General features: G+C 56.7%; 1 protein-coding gene across 1 annotated transcript in view; it reads right to left on the bottom strand.

Annotated features, from left to right (window-relative positions):
* LOC131488270 (nuclear pore membrane glycoprotein 210-like) overlaps positions 1-12,221 on the bottom strand; it is a 61,476-nt gene that overhangs the window by 21,752 nt on the left and 27,503 nt on the right. Inside the window, 7 exon segments of the mRNA XM_058689912.1 lie at positions 90-289; positions 2,063-2,279; positions 3,267-3,517; positions 5,074-5,220; positions 6,243-6,360; positions 9,158-9,294; positions 10,519-10,739. Of these exon segments, the coding sequence (XP_058545895.1) occupies positions 90-289; positions 2,063-2,279; positions 3,267-3,517; positions 5,074-5,220; positions 6,243-6,360; positions 9,158-9,294; positions 10,519-10,739 (1,291 nt within the window).

The raw sequence follows: 12,221 nt of genomic DNA, 5'->3' as shown, positions 1-12,221 counted from the left end.
ATTCAACCCTCACATTCACCCCTAGGATACCCTTATTAGCCCAAACATATCAGGCTCCTGCTCAAGCACCATCCATGGCTCCCCATTGCCTGTGGGAGAGAGACTGTGTGGTAGGCTGCAAGACAACATGGCTGGTTAGAGTTGGGGTCAGGGGTGGGGGGCAGCCCAGGGGACACAATGCAGCCCGCCTCACTTATGATCATGACAGCAGTCCCAGCCAGCAGGGCAAAAAGTGTGAAGAACATGACCTGGTAGGAATCCAGGAAGTGCTGGAAAAGGCTGGCTCCATCTGTAGTCAATGGAAAGACAAGTTACCAAATGGCCGCATGGAGTCCCCTTGCGTCTGTGCGTGGCTGGAGGGTGAGGCGGCCTGCCTGAGGCCTGGGGCAGCAGCCGGTCCTATGGGGCTGTCACTCCAGCGATCCGTCCTATTCCATCTTGGGCCACTTGAACCAACCTGCGTCCACCCGAGGCCCTGCTGGGAGGAGGGTTCAGTTTCCATACCCATTCCAGGGAAGAGCAGAGCTGTCTGGGGGAGTTCGGAGGGTAAGGGTGGCCCGGGAGTCAGCCACGTGCCCGGAAAGGCAAGGCAGTGTGGAAGATGTCAAGCCAGGAGCTGCCGTCATGAAAACGGAGGTCAGGGTTGGGCAGAGGCTCTGGACAGGGATGTTGCCGCCCTCAGAACTGAGCCCCATGCACCACGGGAGCCCGGCATCAGCTGTCCCAAAGCCACTCCTCCTTTGGGGCCCTGCCTCGGGGTGGCCCAGACTGTGGCTTCCTCTTGCATCTCCCTCTGCCTCATCCTGGGCCCCTCCTCCTCCTCTAAATGGGCTGTCCTGAGTCAGGACACATCCCTGCTTGATGGGGGGAAAGAGGTGGCCTCTTCAAGTGCCCCTGACATTGGCCTTAACCCCTCAGGCTGTTCCTCTCCAGACCTGACCAGGCCACTTCCCTGCTCTCAAGAAAAAGCCCAAGCCCCTGGCCGGGGGTTCAAGGCTCCTCGTGGCCCGCCCCCTCACCCTGCACCTCACCCCAGGGCCCTTCTGACTGCTCGGCCCTCCCCCTGGCTACTCATCCTTCCAGACCTGAAGGAAGCAGTCCCTTTGAACCACACCCTCAGGCCAGCAAGTGTAAAATCACCCGCTCCGTGTGCCCCCCACTTCTTGAGCCCCATGTTTAGGATCATTCCTTTCTCGCTGCGTCTGTAATAGTCCATGCCCTGTTTGAGGTGAGGGCTTCTCAGGCATCTGCCCAGCACACACGCTGCTGTGCAACAGGTGCTCGTACACGACTGTGGGATAAATGAAGCATCCGTTACTGAGCACCTACTGTATATGCTAGGTAGGCCCTGTTCTAAGTGCTGTCCCCACATGCAGTACTCAGCTCCCAGTTGGGGAAGACCAGCGGAAATTATAATTAGTTGGGGAAGACCAGCGGAAATTATAATTAGTTGTAGTAATTATTCCCTAGGCTGACAGTGGGGAACAGGGCTATGGAAGAAGGAGAAGGATTTACGTGGGAGTAAGGTTCAGAATTTCCTAATATCTGAGCAGGGAATGTGTGAGGAAAGGCGGGTTTGACTGAGGTGGGGATGTGGCCAAGGGGCTATCGGGGAGAGAGGCGTCCCAGGCAGAGGGAACAGTGTATGCCAAGGGCTTAGCTGGGAGTTGCACGTGTTCCCAAAGTAGGAAGAAGGCCAGCGTGGCTGTAGCAAGGTGCCCAAGCGGGGAGACAAGTCATCAATGCTTTGGGGAGGCAGATTATGTGGGGCCGGCCTTTCAAGACACTGGAGAGGCTTGGGCTTTATCCCCCAGGGGAGGTGGGCGCCAAAGCAGTGTTGAGCAGAGGAGGGGGTACAATCCAGTCACATTTCAACAGGATCCCTCTAGCTACCCGAATGGGCCAAATCCACTTTGTGGGACAATCTGCATTTCTGAGTCCTCCAGGTCTTGACCCGCCCCCCCCCTGCTCTCCTGCCCAGATTTCCACCCACAGCCAAGACCACCCGGACCGGCCCTCCTCGCCCAGGTCCATCCCAGCGGTGTCCCATCCCATGACTCACGAGGACCAGGCCCTCGGCGATCCATCACAAAGGCCACGGTGACCGGAATGGTGAGGGCTTGGTTAGTCATGGGGCTGGAGAAGGTCAGGGCGGTGGACAGAGGCCCCTGACTGCCAGCTGTGGGATCCGAGATGCCGACTGTGTATGTGATGAAGCTGGGGAGCCCCAAAGACTTTTCCTTCTCAAAGGCCAGCACAGCCGGGGACCCTGATTTCACCTGGGAGAGACAATGCGGCTGGAGAGCGGCACCCCCACCCCCGCTTCCACCTGACATGCTGTGCTTCCCTCTGGGGCCCAGACGGTAGGGGTGGGGACCCTTCCCTGGTCCACCTTCCTAGGTAGGCGATGACGCCTGGGTACTTCTAAGTGACAGCGTGAAATCTGCAAAGTCAGGGAAGGAGCATACTGTCTACACTTGGGAGTGTTTTTAAGGAAAGGACAAATCAATATCATTGAATTCTAATCAAGTGCTCTTTAAAAAAACGCTAAACCAACATGAACTACCACCAAACGCCAACTTTCCAAGGCAGCAGCCTGGAGCTCTGTTAATGGCCGATCGCCAGCAGCTCAACCCCTGGACTGGCAGACCCTCCATCAGCAGCAATGAATTCATCGCCGTCTCGCTCCAAGAACGTTCATCCACGTCCACGTTTGCTGCAGTGAGACCAGGGATACGGCAAACGGAGGAGCCAAAAACCCCTTTGTCACATCACCCCAGATCTCTTACCGGCCTGCTGGGCTGCGGGACCTAGGACATCGTTCACCCGGCATTCAGCAGATGGGGACACTGAGGCCCAGGGCTAGGGACTCGTCCCCAGTTGCGCGGGCATCGGTGATAAGTTAGGGATTATAGCGTTTCTTCCTCCCCCATGTCAGTGTACGTTCCTGCACTGACTTCATTCACTGAACATACTAAGTGTTCACTGAGCACATACTATGTGCTAGGTACGCTCTGTGCTAAGTACTGCCCTCGCATACCGAGCTCCTGGTTGGGGAAGTCTGGCAGCATTCCCAGTAACTAATTCAATGATACAAGCTCACAGATAATGGTATGGGGGAAAAGAAAAGGTTAAGGGTATCTACGTTTAAAAAATCTTTTTTTCACTTTTAAAGAGAGGTGGTCCACGACTTCCACGTTTCACCTCGTCTTCCCTGCCTTCCGGTCCTTTCCAAGGCCCCCGGCTCATGCATGGACGCCACTCACCTCCAGGTTCTCGAGAATCTCCACGGTACCAAAGACCTTGACCTCAGAGCTGGTGAAGTGGTTGCTCAAAAGGATTTCAGCCTGGTCAGTGTAAAGCCCCGGGCTGAAGGGCACCTCGGCACCAACGTGCTCGCCAGAGATGTGGCTGCCGGGGATGGAGGCGGTGACCAGCAGCGCTGTCTTCTTCATGCTGAGGTGTTTCAGCTGCTTGTCCGTCAGCCTGTGCATCGTGACTGAGCAGAGGTACCGGCCTGTGGAGACAAGCAAGCTCTGAGTTGTCCCCTCTCCCACCCACGCCCGGACGCTGCACTCTCTCCTTGCTCTTCTAACTGCAAAACTCCTACGCATCCTTCAGAGCCCAGGTGAGGCGTCACCTCCTCCAGGGACCTCCAGGGACGTCCCTCTTCAGCACCCCTGATCCAGCTTGGACACCCTTTCTGTGACCAGCACTCTCGCTCACTCCTCAGAATCCTCTGCTCGCCAGATCCCCACTGCATTGACGTTGCCTGGGGAAGGAACGTCTGGGCCAGCTCTGCACTTCAGGGCCTAGCCATCCTGGCTCTCAGGATGGGGGTGAGTAAATAATGAACGGATACCGTGACCCGATGCTGAGCTACAGGCTGAGCTGGAGCGGACTCCCAGGATGGCCCGTGGCCCCAGATAACAGCAGGAAGTCCTGTGAAGGTGTGGATTGGGGCTACCTTGGTGTTTGTTGGACCCTCCACGCCTGGCCCTGGGTAGATAAATGCGTTCAATGCACACTGTTGAGCAATGCCCTGGAAAGTACCTGGAACCCGGATGCCTGGGCTGGAGTCCCCTCCGTGCCCTTGCCAGCCAAGTGCCCCTGGGTGAGTCAGCCTCCTTGCTGGCCTGGTTTTCTCGGATCAAGTGGGAATAACTTCACACCCCCTCACGGGGCTGCATTAGCCAATAAACAGGGCACGGGACCATCAAATACCTGTTCTGTCCCTGCACTTGGGCCCCACACAGGTGCCCTGAGGACATACCTCCTGCATCTTAGGCAGCGGCCTGGGTGCTGACCCCGGGCCATGGCAAGCTGCAGGCTGGGCTTATTATGGTCTGGTGTTGTGCCCTCGCTAACGCCTCCTAATTAAGACCGGGCTGCATGTTCTTGGAAGGAACTGAAGAATGGTCCGAATGCTCATCGACACTCATTATCATAATGACACTGGGCAGCTACTGTCGAGGACTCGATAGTATATGCTGGGCACTGTGCTCAGCATATGGCAGGAACTATCCTACTGAACCCTCGAAGCACCCCACGTGGGCACCCCCCTTCTCAGACACTCCGCACCACGTGGCCGGCATGCCCGGGGCCAGGCAGTCACTCCAGCCCGTGGCGCGGGCATCAGGGGCAGTGGAAGTTCTGTTTGGACACACTGTGGGGCCCTTGGCTAGTTAACGAGGGCCCTTCTGCCCAGCTCTCGCTTGCACCGCTCAGCTCTAAGGCATCATCCTTCCCATTTCACAGAGGGAGGCAGCCTTAACACCCACTGGCCCTGAGGCAGGAAGAGCAGAAAGGGACCTAACCCCGGCCTTTCCAACTCTGAAATGTGTCCTGCCTGCTGCATGTAGGTGGGTGCCGAGGACAGCCAGCGCCCAGCATTGGACCGCCAACCCCGCCCGGCGGCCAAAATGAATGACAGGCCAGAGTGGTGGCATCGACCGCCAGGCTGGGCTCCTGACAGACATGGCCCTTCCGGACAGATGGCTGCCGTGAGCCCGGCACGCCAACAGGAACCTTCCATGCAAGCCAGTCGTCCCATGCAAACCCCTGCAAACGTACCCAGGGTGGCGTCAAATCCTGGTTCTGCCGTGAAAACGTCACGCGCTGGGAAATCGAAGGCATCTTGCTTGAACTGGAGGTGGCAGCTAATGAGGGATTCTGGGTGCAGAGTCTCAATGGTTTCCATCTGGGAGGGAGAGCACTCACCTGGAGAGGGGAAGGGGTGAGAAGGGCATGGGCCAGACCTACTAGGCGCCCCACCCCGGCCCCCCTGCACAGGCTTCTGCATCCGTCTGTTAGAGCCCCGAAACGAGGGAGCAAGAGCAGGCCAGGTGCAGGCTAGCCGGGCCGTGAAACGCCCCACATTCCTTCCACACAGGGCCCCCCGAGGGCTGCCCAAAGCTTCGTGACAGCACCACGGTTTATAAGAGCTGGGGAGAATTCTATGGGGGAGGAGGGTCATTCCGCATCGTGGGCAATTTCAGATCAGAATTTCAGCATTTGGGCTACAGAGCCTGCGTCCCGCAGCATAGCAGATGGGTCGGGCCCACTAATGCACATCGTCTGTTCCTGTCGGCAGGGGGAAAATGGGCAATTTATTTCTCGACTTCAGGAGGGCAACAGTTTCCCACTAATACACTGAGTATCATCTCGGCAATTGTGCAGTATTGGCCCCGTGCCCTGAGGTAGGAAAAGAGAGGTTATATGATGCAGAAAAGCTACGTCATCAATCAGAACAAGAACAGTGGTATTTAATTCCACTGGGTACGTGGTTTAAAACAAAAACAAAAACAAAAAACACCAAACCAGCCCACATCGATGTATTTACTTCTGGCAGTTGCTGTCCAGGGCTGTCACGGGCAGGGCCAGGGTCGGATGTTCTATGCATGACTTGGAAAAGGTAATCACAAAAATCAAAATCGGCGGCGAGGCCTGCTAAATCATTACTTTCTTGGGATTACCAGCAGTCAACTGGGGCTTTCTTTACTCGGCTGCCCTGGGGCTGAAGTGGCACTTCCAGCTCAGACACAGGCAGCTTCTGGGTGCTGGGCTCTTTTAGAAAGAACACTCGGATTTCGAAAAAGCTGGAAGGAATGGGCCAGCAGGGGTTAAATGCTCTCTCTGCCTTTGGCGTGAGGTTAAGCAGGGCCACGGGGAGCCTCCTCCCTGCTCCTGCGACTGGACTGGCGGGGCCCCTCCCCAGACCAAGCAAGCCCCTCACTCTTTACCTCTCAGGTTAGAGCCTCTGTCTCCCAAGGTGACGGTCACTTTGGAGGCCTCCTGGAAGCTGGTCTGGCCTGGGCGGACGGAATGGGCCACGATCCTTTGAGGGACACCGATCGCTATCTGGGGAGGGAGCCGAGGCAGCTGCACTGAGCACCGACCACGTGTGGGCTCAGTGACGGGCATTTTTGTGACCTCACCCCGTTGCCCGGGATGCAGGCACTGCCCATTGCACAGGGGACAAAACTGAGGCTCCACGTCTTTTTGAGACTTGGCCAGATGTGGCAGATCTGGGCTTAGACCCCAGGCCGGTCAGACTCTGCCTCCCTCTGAACGAGCTGCTTTTCCTAACAGCAGAGTGCGGTGCTGAACAGCAGGTGTGAATGCATTCAGTCCGGGGTGGGCTGTGGGGTTTGGCTCCTGGGACAGCGGCAGATCACTTCTCTGTTCATCAGTTTGCTTAATTAGTCTTTCAGCAATGAGAGAAGGAGCCATTTTACTTTACCGTCATTTATTCAAAATAAATCAACTTGACCAAAAGGCAACTCACATAGCTTGGGTATTGAACGCCCCTCCAGACTCCAGTCTTCCCAGACTTTCCCCTGCTCACTCCCTTTGGCCCAGCCTGCACTGGCTGCACCCAAACATGCCAGTCGTGCGCCCCTCTTAAGCTGGGATCACCCTCCCCCCTCCCCCCACAGAGCCTGACCCCATCGGCCCTCACAGGCCCAGCTCCAGCATGGTCCCCTCCAGCCGGCAGCCTGTCCTCCCACCTCTGGGCAGGCGCTGAGCACTTCCTGCCTCCCACAGGATTTCTAGCGGGACGTGATCTTGTAAAGAGCAGGGATGGGGTCTCACTCCTCCCCAAAGCCCAGGCAGCTCCTGTGGCTGACACAAGAGCACAGGCAGGCCATCAGGCTGGCCCCATCACCTCCACGCTCGCTGGTGGGCACTCACATCCGGGCCCTGGTTCTTCCCACCTTCTCCTGTACTCCTGGCTGCCTGCCATCTTGTCCCTGCTTCCTCTGCCTCCTCCCCCCACACCTGGCAGAGGGGGCCCAAGGCCTTGCCGTGGTATGTGCTGCATGTATGTGCACCCGTCCACTCTCAGGTCTTCCAGAACCACGTCTGTGCTGTGGACTCCCACCCCATCTCCAGCTTGCTGTCTTGGAGCTCCAGAAACACCTGCCGCCTCATCACCGGCCTCACCTAGAGGAGCTGCAAAGGCCTCCAACTGGCCACGCCTCCAACTGGCCACGCCTCCATCCACTCATCATCTTTCCCCAGTGCCGGCCCCTCCTTCTGCAACCCCCTACCGCCATCAGGGCAAAGGACCGACATCCACCTTGTCACTCAGTCCGGACGCCGGGGAGGTCATCCCCCAAAGGGTTCTCCCTCAACCCCTACTTCCAAATGGTCACCAAGCTCTGATGACCTTCCCTTAGTTTCTGCCCACCCAACAGGGCCAGCAGAGTGCCCATCCTGTCTCCTGGCTCACTACCCCTGCAGCTACTCCCCATCTCTTGGGCTCTTAGACTCCACCAGGCACTGGATACTCATTCCAAACATTACCTCTGATTGGGATCACTCTTTACTTAAAAAAAAAAAAATTCTGATAGGGATGCCTGGGTGGCTCAGTCAGTTAAGCGTCTGACTTTGGCTCAGGTCATGATCTCACGGTTCTTGGGTTCAAGCCCTGCATCGGGCCCCGTGCTAACAGCTCAGAGCCTAGAGCCTGTTTCAGATTCTGTGTCACCCCCTCTCTCTGTCCCTCCCTCCAAATAAATAAACATAAAATTTTTTTTACAAAATTAAAAATAAAATAAAATAAAATAAAATAAAATAAAATAAAACCCAAAACCCTGATAAATCCCTACTGGGTCTGGCATAAGCTTCTCCTCTTTGCTCCGGAATAGTAACAGGTGCAGCTAATACCTACTGAACATTTGCTAGGTGCTGAGTACCATTCTAAGTGCTTCACATAGGTTAACTCTTAATCCTCTTGGCCCTCTTACCTCCATTTTACAGACACAGAGAGGTGAAATAACTTATCCAATGCCACACAGCCTCTCAGTGGCCTGGCTGGGATTTGAACCCAGGCAGCCTGGCCCCAGAGCTCACGTGCTTAACCAGGAACTACCCAGAACACAATGTGCATCACACGATCTGACTGCAACGCCAGCCTCCACACTCCCCCCACTGCCTATGTTCCAGCCATCAGGGCTCGACTCTTGAGCCCTGCACACTTTTGCCTACACTGTGCCCTCTCCTCCAGCCCCCCTCCCACCCGCCCCTGCCCACTCTCCGCGGCTCCTCCTGGGAGAGCACAGCTTTATTAGTCACAAGGTGCCTCTATCTGCAATCCGCTCACCCACTGCAGAGCCCTGGCACTAAATATGCAAGCTATTAGGTTAAACTGCTGGATTCGATCACGTGCACGCTGGCTCTAAAATGAGACACGTTTGGAACGCAGCCAGACGCTGCTCATTGATTCATTCTCAGCTGGAGATAAATAGAAGAGAGAACGGTTTTGTTCACCTCCAGAAAGACTCAAAAAGTGACTTTGCCGGTGATGCCAAATGGCCACGCCGGCCCGCCCGCCCCGAGACTCCTGGGGAAGCGCCCACAGGGGACACTCGTGCCCTTACGCCAGCGTGCGTGGGAGCTGGGGGGCGGCCCCAGGAGGTCAGCCCTTGTCATGACACCATTTTGAGCGTGGGAGGCAGGGGCCTGGGAAGGAAAGGGCACCTGTTCCAATCCCGGAGGAAGTGGGGAGCAGACCCCAGACTCACGACTCCGGATCCTGACTGCCTAGCAGGGTGCTGGTGCTTCTTTTTTTTTAAGGGAAGGGTGCCATTCAGGATAGAAAGCCGAGGCTTCTACCCCAAGAGGGTGAGCCACGTATGCCCCGAAGCCCTACCTCCTTGTAGGTTCTCAGGTGCCCAGCAATCTCATAGTAAACCGTCACAGATCCCGCCTCTTGGGCCACAGCCACGCCCGTCCTGGGGTCGATGCGGAGGATGCTGTGAGCTGAAGAGCTCCAGGTTCCGGAGAGGCCTGGGAGAGAAAGCCCTGGCTGTCACTCATCTTTCCCACGTCTGCCATTCCCGCCCAGCCCTGTCATCTGGGTGACACTGCCCCACCACCATGCTCCACCCTGCTCCCGGGGGAGCTCACTCATCACCCTCAGGGTAGAATCCACGCCACTGGCCTCTGCACCCTGGCTCTCGCCCCCGCCCCTCACCTCCCCTGGCTCCTGGCTGCGGCCCCCCGGAGCACACCTGCTCTCTGCCCGGCTGTGACCCTGCCCAGACTGAACCTCTGGCCCTATGTTCACTCCAGTGCTTCCCTGCTTGGAATCTCTTGATCACTTCCTTGTCCCGGGATGACCCGGGTGCCGAACCTCCCCACGCACCACCCCTGCCCACCCCTGACTGTTTATCAACCCCTTTGTGCAAACAAAGCAAGTGTCAGGTTCAAGAGCGTTTCTCAGTTAAAAGCCAATTGCATTATATAACAGATACAACAAAATAACTCAACAGCCACGTTCTATTTCTGGCAAATTGTATTTGCTTTCTTTTAAGGGCAGTGTTGAATGTCTTTTTGAAATGAATTTAATTAGGTAAAAAAAAAAAAAAAAAACCAGGGAGTCAAATTGAAAAAAGAAGTTGAGTAACATAGGTGGTGAATCTACAGGTGGCATGGGAACAGGCCCGATAGCTGTTCTCTCCTTACATTTCCTTCCAGATGTAGGCTGTTGGCGATACATGGTAACCACTAGCCACCAGATGAATTAAAATGAAACACATAGCTCCTCGGTTGCATTAGCCACATTTAGAGTACTGGATCGTGAGTGCCCCGTGGCAGACAGTGTAGATACGGGATGTTTCCACAGTGCTAGAAACTTCTAGCGGACAGAGCCATACGAGTGCACGGGTTGGCCAGCCTCCTCCACAAAGGGCCAGATGGCACATCTGTTGGGCCGTGCGGGCCCAGAGGTCTCTGATGCCAGCGCTCAAACCCGGCAGTTGGAGGGTAAAAACGGCCCCTGACAACATGTAAATGAGGGTGTGCCAGAGTTCCCAGGCACTCGTGTTTGCAAAAAGAGACAGCATGCTGGATTTGGCCTGTGGTTTTCTGACTCCTGCTCTTGAACGTCATGCCAGCCCTGCTTGTCTCACCCCCACGACAGGAGCCCGCTCCCACCTTTGGGGCTGCCCCGGACTCAAAAGGAAGCCCCTCACACCCACCCCGGCCAGTATCTCTCTCTCTCTCTCTCACTTTCCAGGCCAACCAGAACTGTGGCCAGACAGAGGACGTCCCCCACCACCACCACTCCGGACAGCTCCGGGGAGATGGCCTGTAGGACGGGCAACGGGACGAAGTCGGACAGGCCGACGTGCTCCGTGTCCCGCACGCTGAGCAGCGTCAGGCCCACGCTGATGGTCCGGACGATGCAGGTGTTGTTGGCGACGCCCTTCCCAATCTGCACGAACTCGTCTCTAGGCACAGGAGGGGGATGCGGGCTCTCAGTCTCAGGAAAGAGCCCCCAACTCCGGAGGGAGAAACGTAGTTGAGTCCTCTGCTGGGCGAAGCTTCTTGCTAACGGTGGCTCCAGGGCGTCCCTCCAGCTTAAGTTTACCAAGCAGCTGCCCAAACCTGGTCTCATCTCATCTCCCCCGGGGAGGAGCCCGTGGCCCACAGCACATGCCCCACGTCCCAGGAGGGAAAGCTGAGGTCAGAGGGCAAGGCGAGCTTCCAGATGCTTGCTGGTCCCTTCCCAACAGGGAACAAGGACATTCTCAGGAGGCATGGCCTCTGCCCACTTCCTCATGGGTAAAACGGGGATAATATGTACCCACGTCCAGGGCTGGATGTAAGCGCTAAACCAGGTCAGTAGCTATAAAGCACCGAGACCAGTGCCTGGCACAGTGAGTGCTTGGTCAACACCAGCCAATGTCGCTCTGGTGGAAAGGCCCAGACCGGCAGGTCTGAGGGGTAGGGTCTCTGGCTTCGTCTCCTCCGCCACGCCGTCTCTCTTCGGAGCTCCCGCTGGTCTCTAGGAGAGAGGCTCAAGGGCTGGCGGGACTTCTGTGGGGTAGCTGAGGGGCTGGGAGGAGCTGGCTCCATTTCCTCCAGGGTGGCCTAGATCCCAGACTCATGGATGGCCCGTACAATGTGCAAAGAGCTCCACAATTTGCCAGACGCCTTCACGACTATGGCTTCAGCTGCCGGCCCCGAGGATTAGGCATGTTCCCCGCATGACAGGTGTGGAAACAGAGGCCTGGAGTGGTGAGCCGCCTTGTTTGGGAAGGTGCCACAAAGGCCAGAGCTAGGGCTTGAACGGGCTCCAACTCCAAGCCCCAGTTCCCCCACCATGCTAAGCCCCCCTACGCCTGGCCCTGGGCGCGCTAAGCAGGCCTGTGAGGAGGCCAAGTTGCAATGGTCACCCACACCTGAATACAATCTTCTGCCCCCCCATAGGCCCTAGAACCCCTGCCCAAGCCGTTCTTCTTCCTATGCCTGATGCTTCTCTCTCCTCCTCTGAGCTAGTCTGCATGCCCCCGGGGCAGTAGTTCTCAACCTTTAGAATCGCCTGGAGGTCTAATTAAAACAGACTGATGGTGGGGCCCCTGGGTGGCTCAGTGGGTTAAGCGTCCCACTTCAGCTCAGGTCATGATCTCCCGGTTTGTGAGTTCAAGCCCCGCTTCGGGCTCTGTGCTGACAGCTCGGAGCCTGGAGCCTGCTTCGGATTCTGTGTCCCCCTCTCTCTGCCCCTCCGCACTCACGCTCTGTCTCTCAAAAATAAACATTAAAGAGAAACCCCAGGTTGTTGGGGTATTTACAGGGCCAGCCAAAATGAACCTCATGTGGAGCCTGGTGTTCAAACCCCGCGTGACCCTGAGCAAGTGGTTTGACCTCTCTGGGCCTCTACAAACAGGCGGCAGTGAGGAGTCAGCGAGATGTCACGTGGAAAGGCCTGT

The sequence above is a fragment of the Neofelis nebulosa genome, chromosome 1, assembly GCF_028018385.1.
Source record: "Neofelis nebulosa isolate mNeoNeb1 chromosome 1, mNeoNeb1.pri, whole genome shotgun sequence".
NCBI lineage: Eukaryota > Metazoa > Chordata > Mammalia > Carnivora > Felidae > Neofelis > Neofelis nebulosa.
Note: the sequence above shows the minus strand (reverse complement) of the source record. Positions and strands in the feature narration are given on the sequence as shown.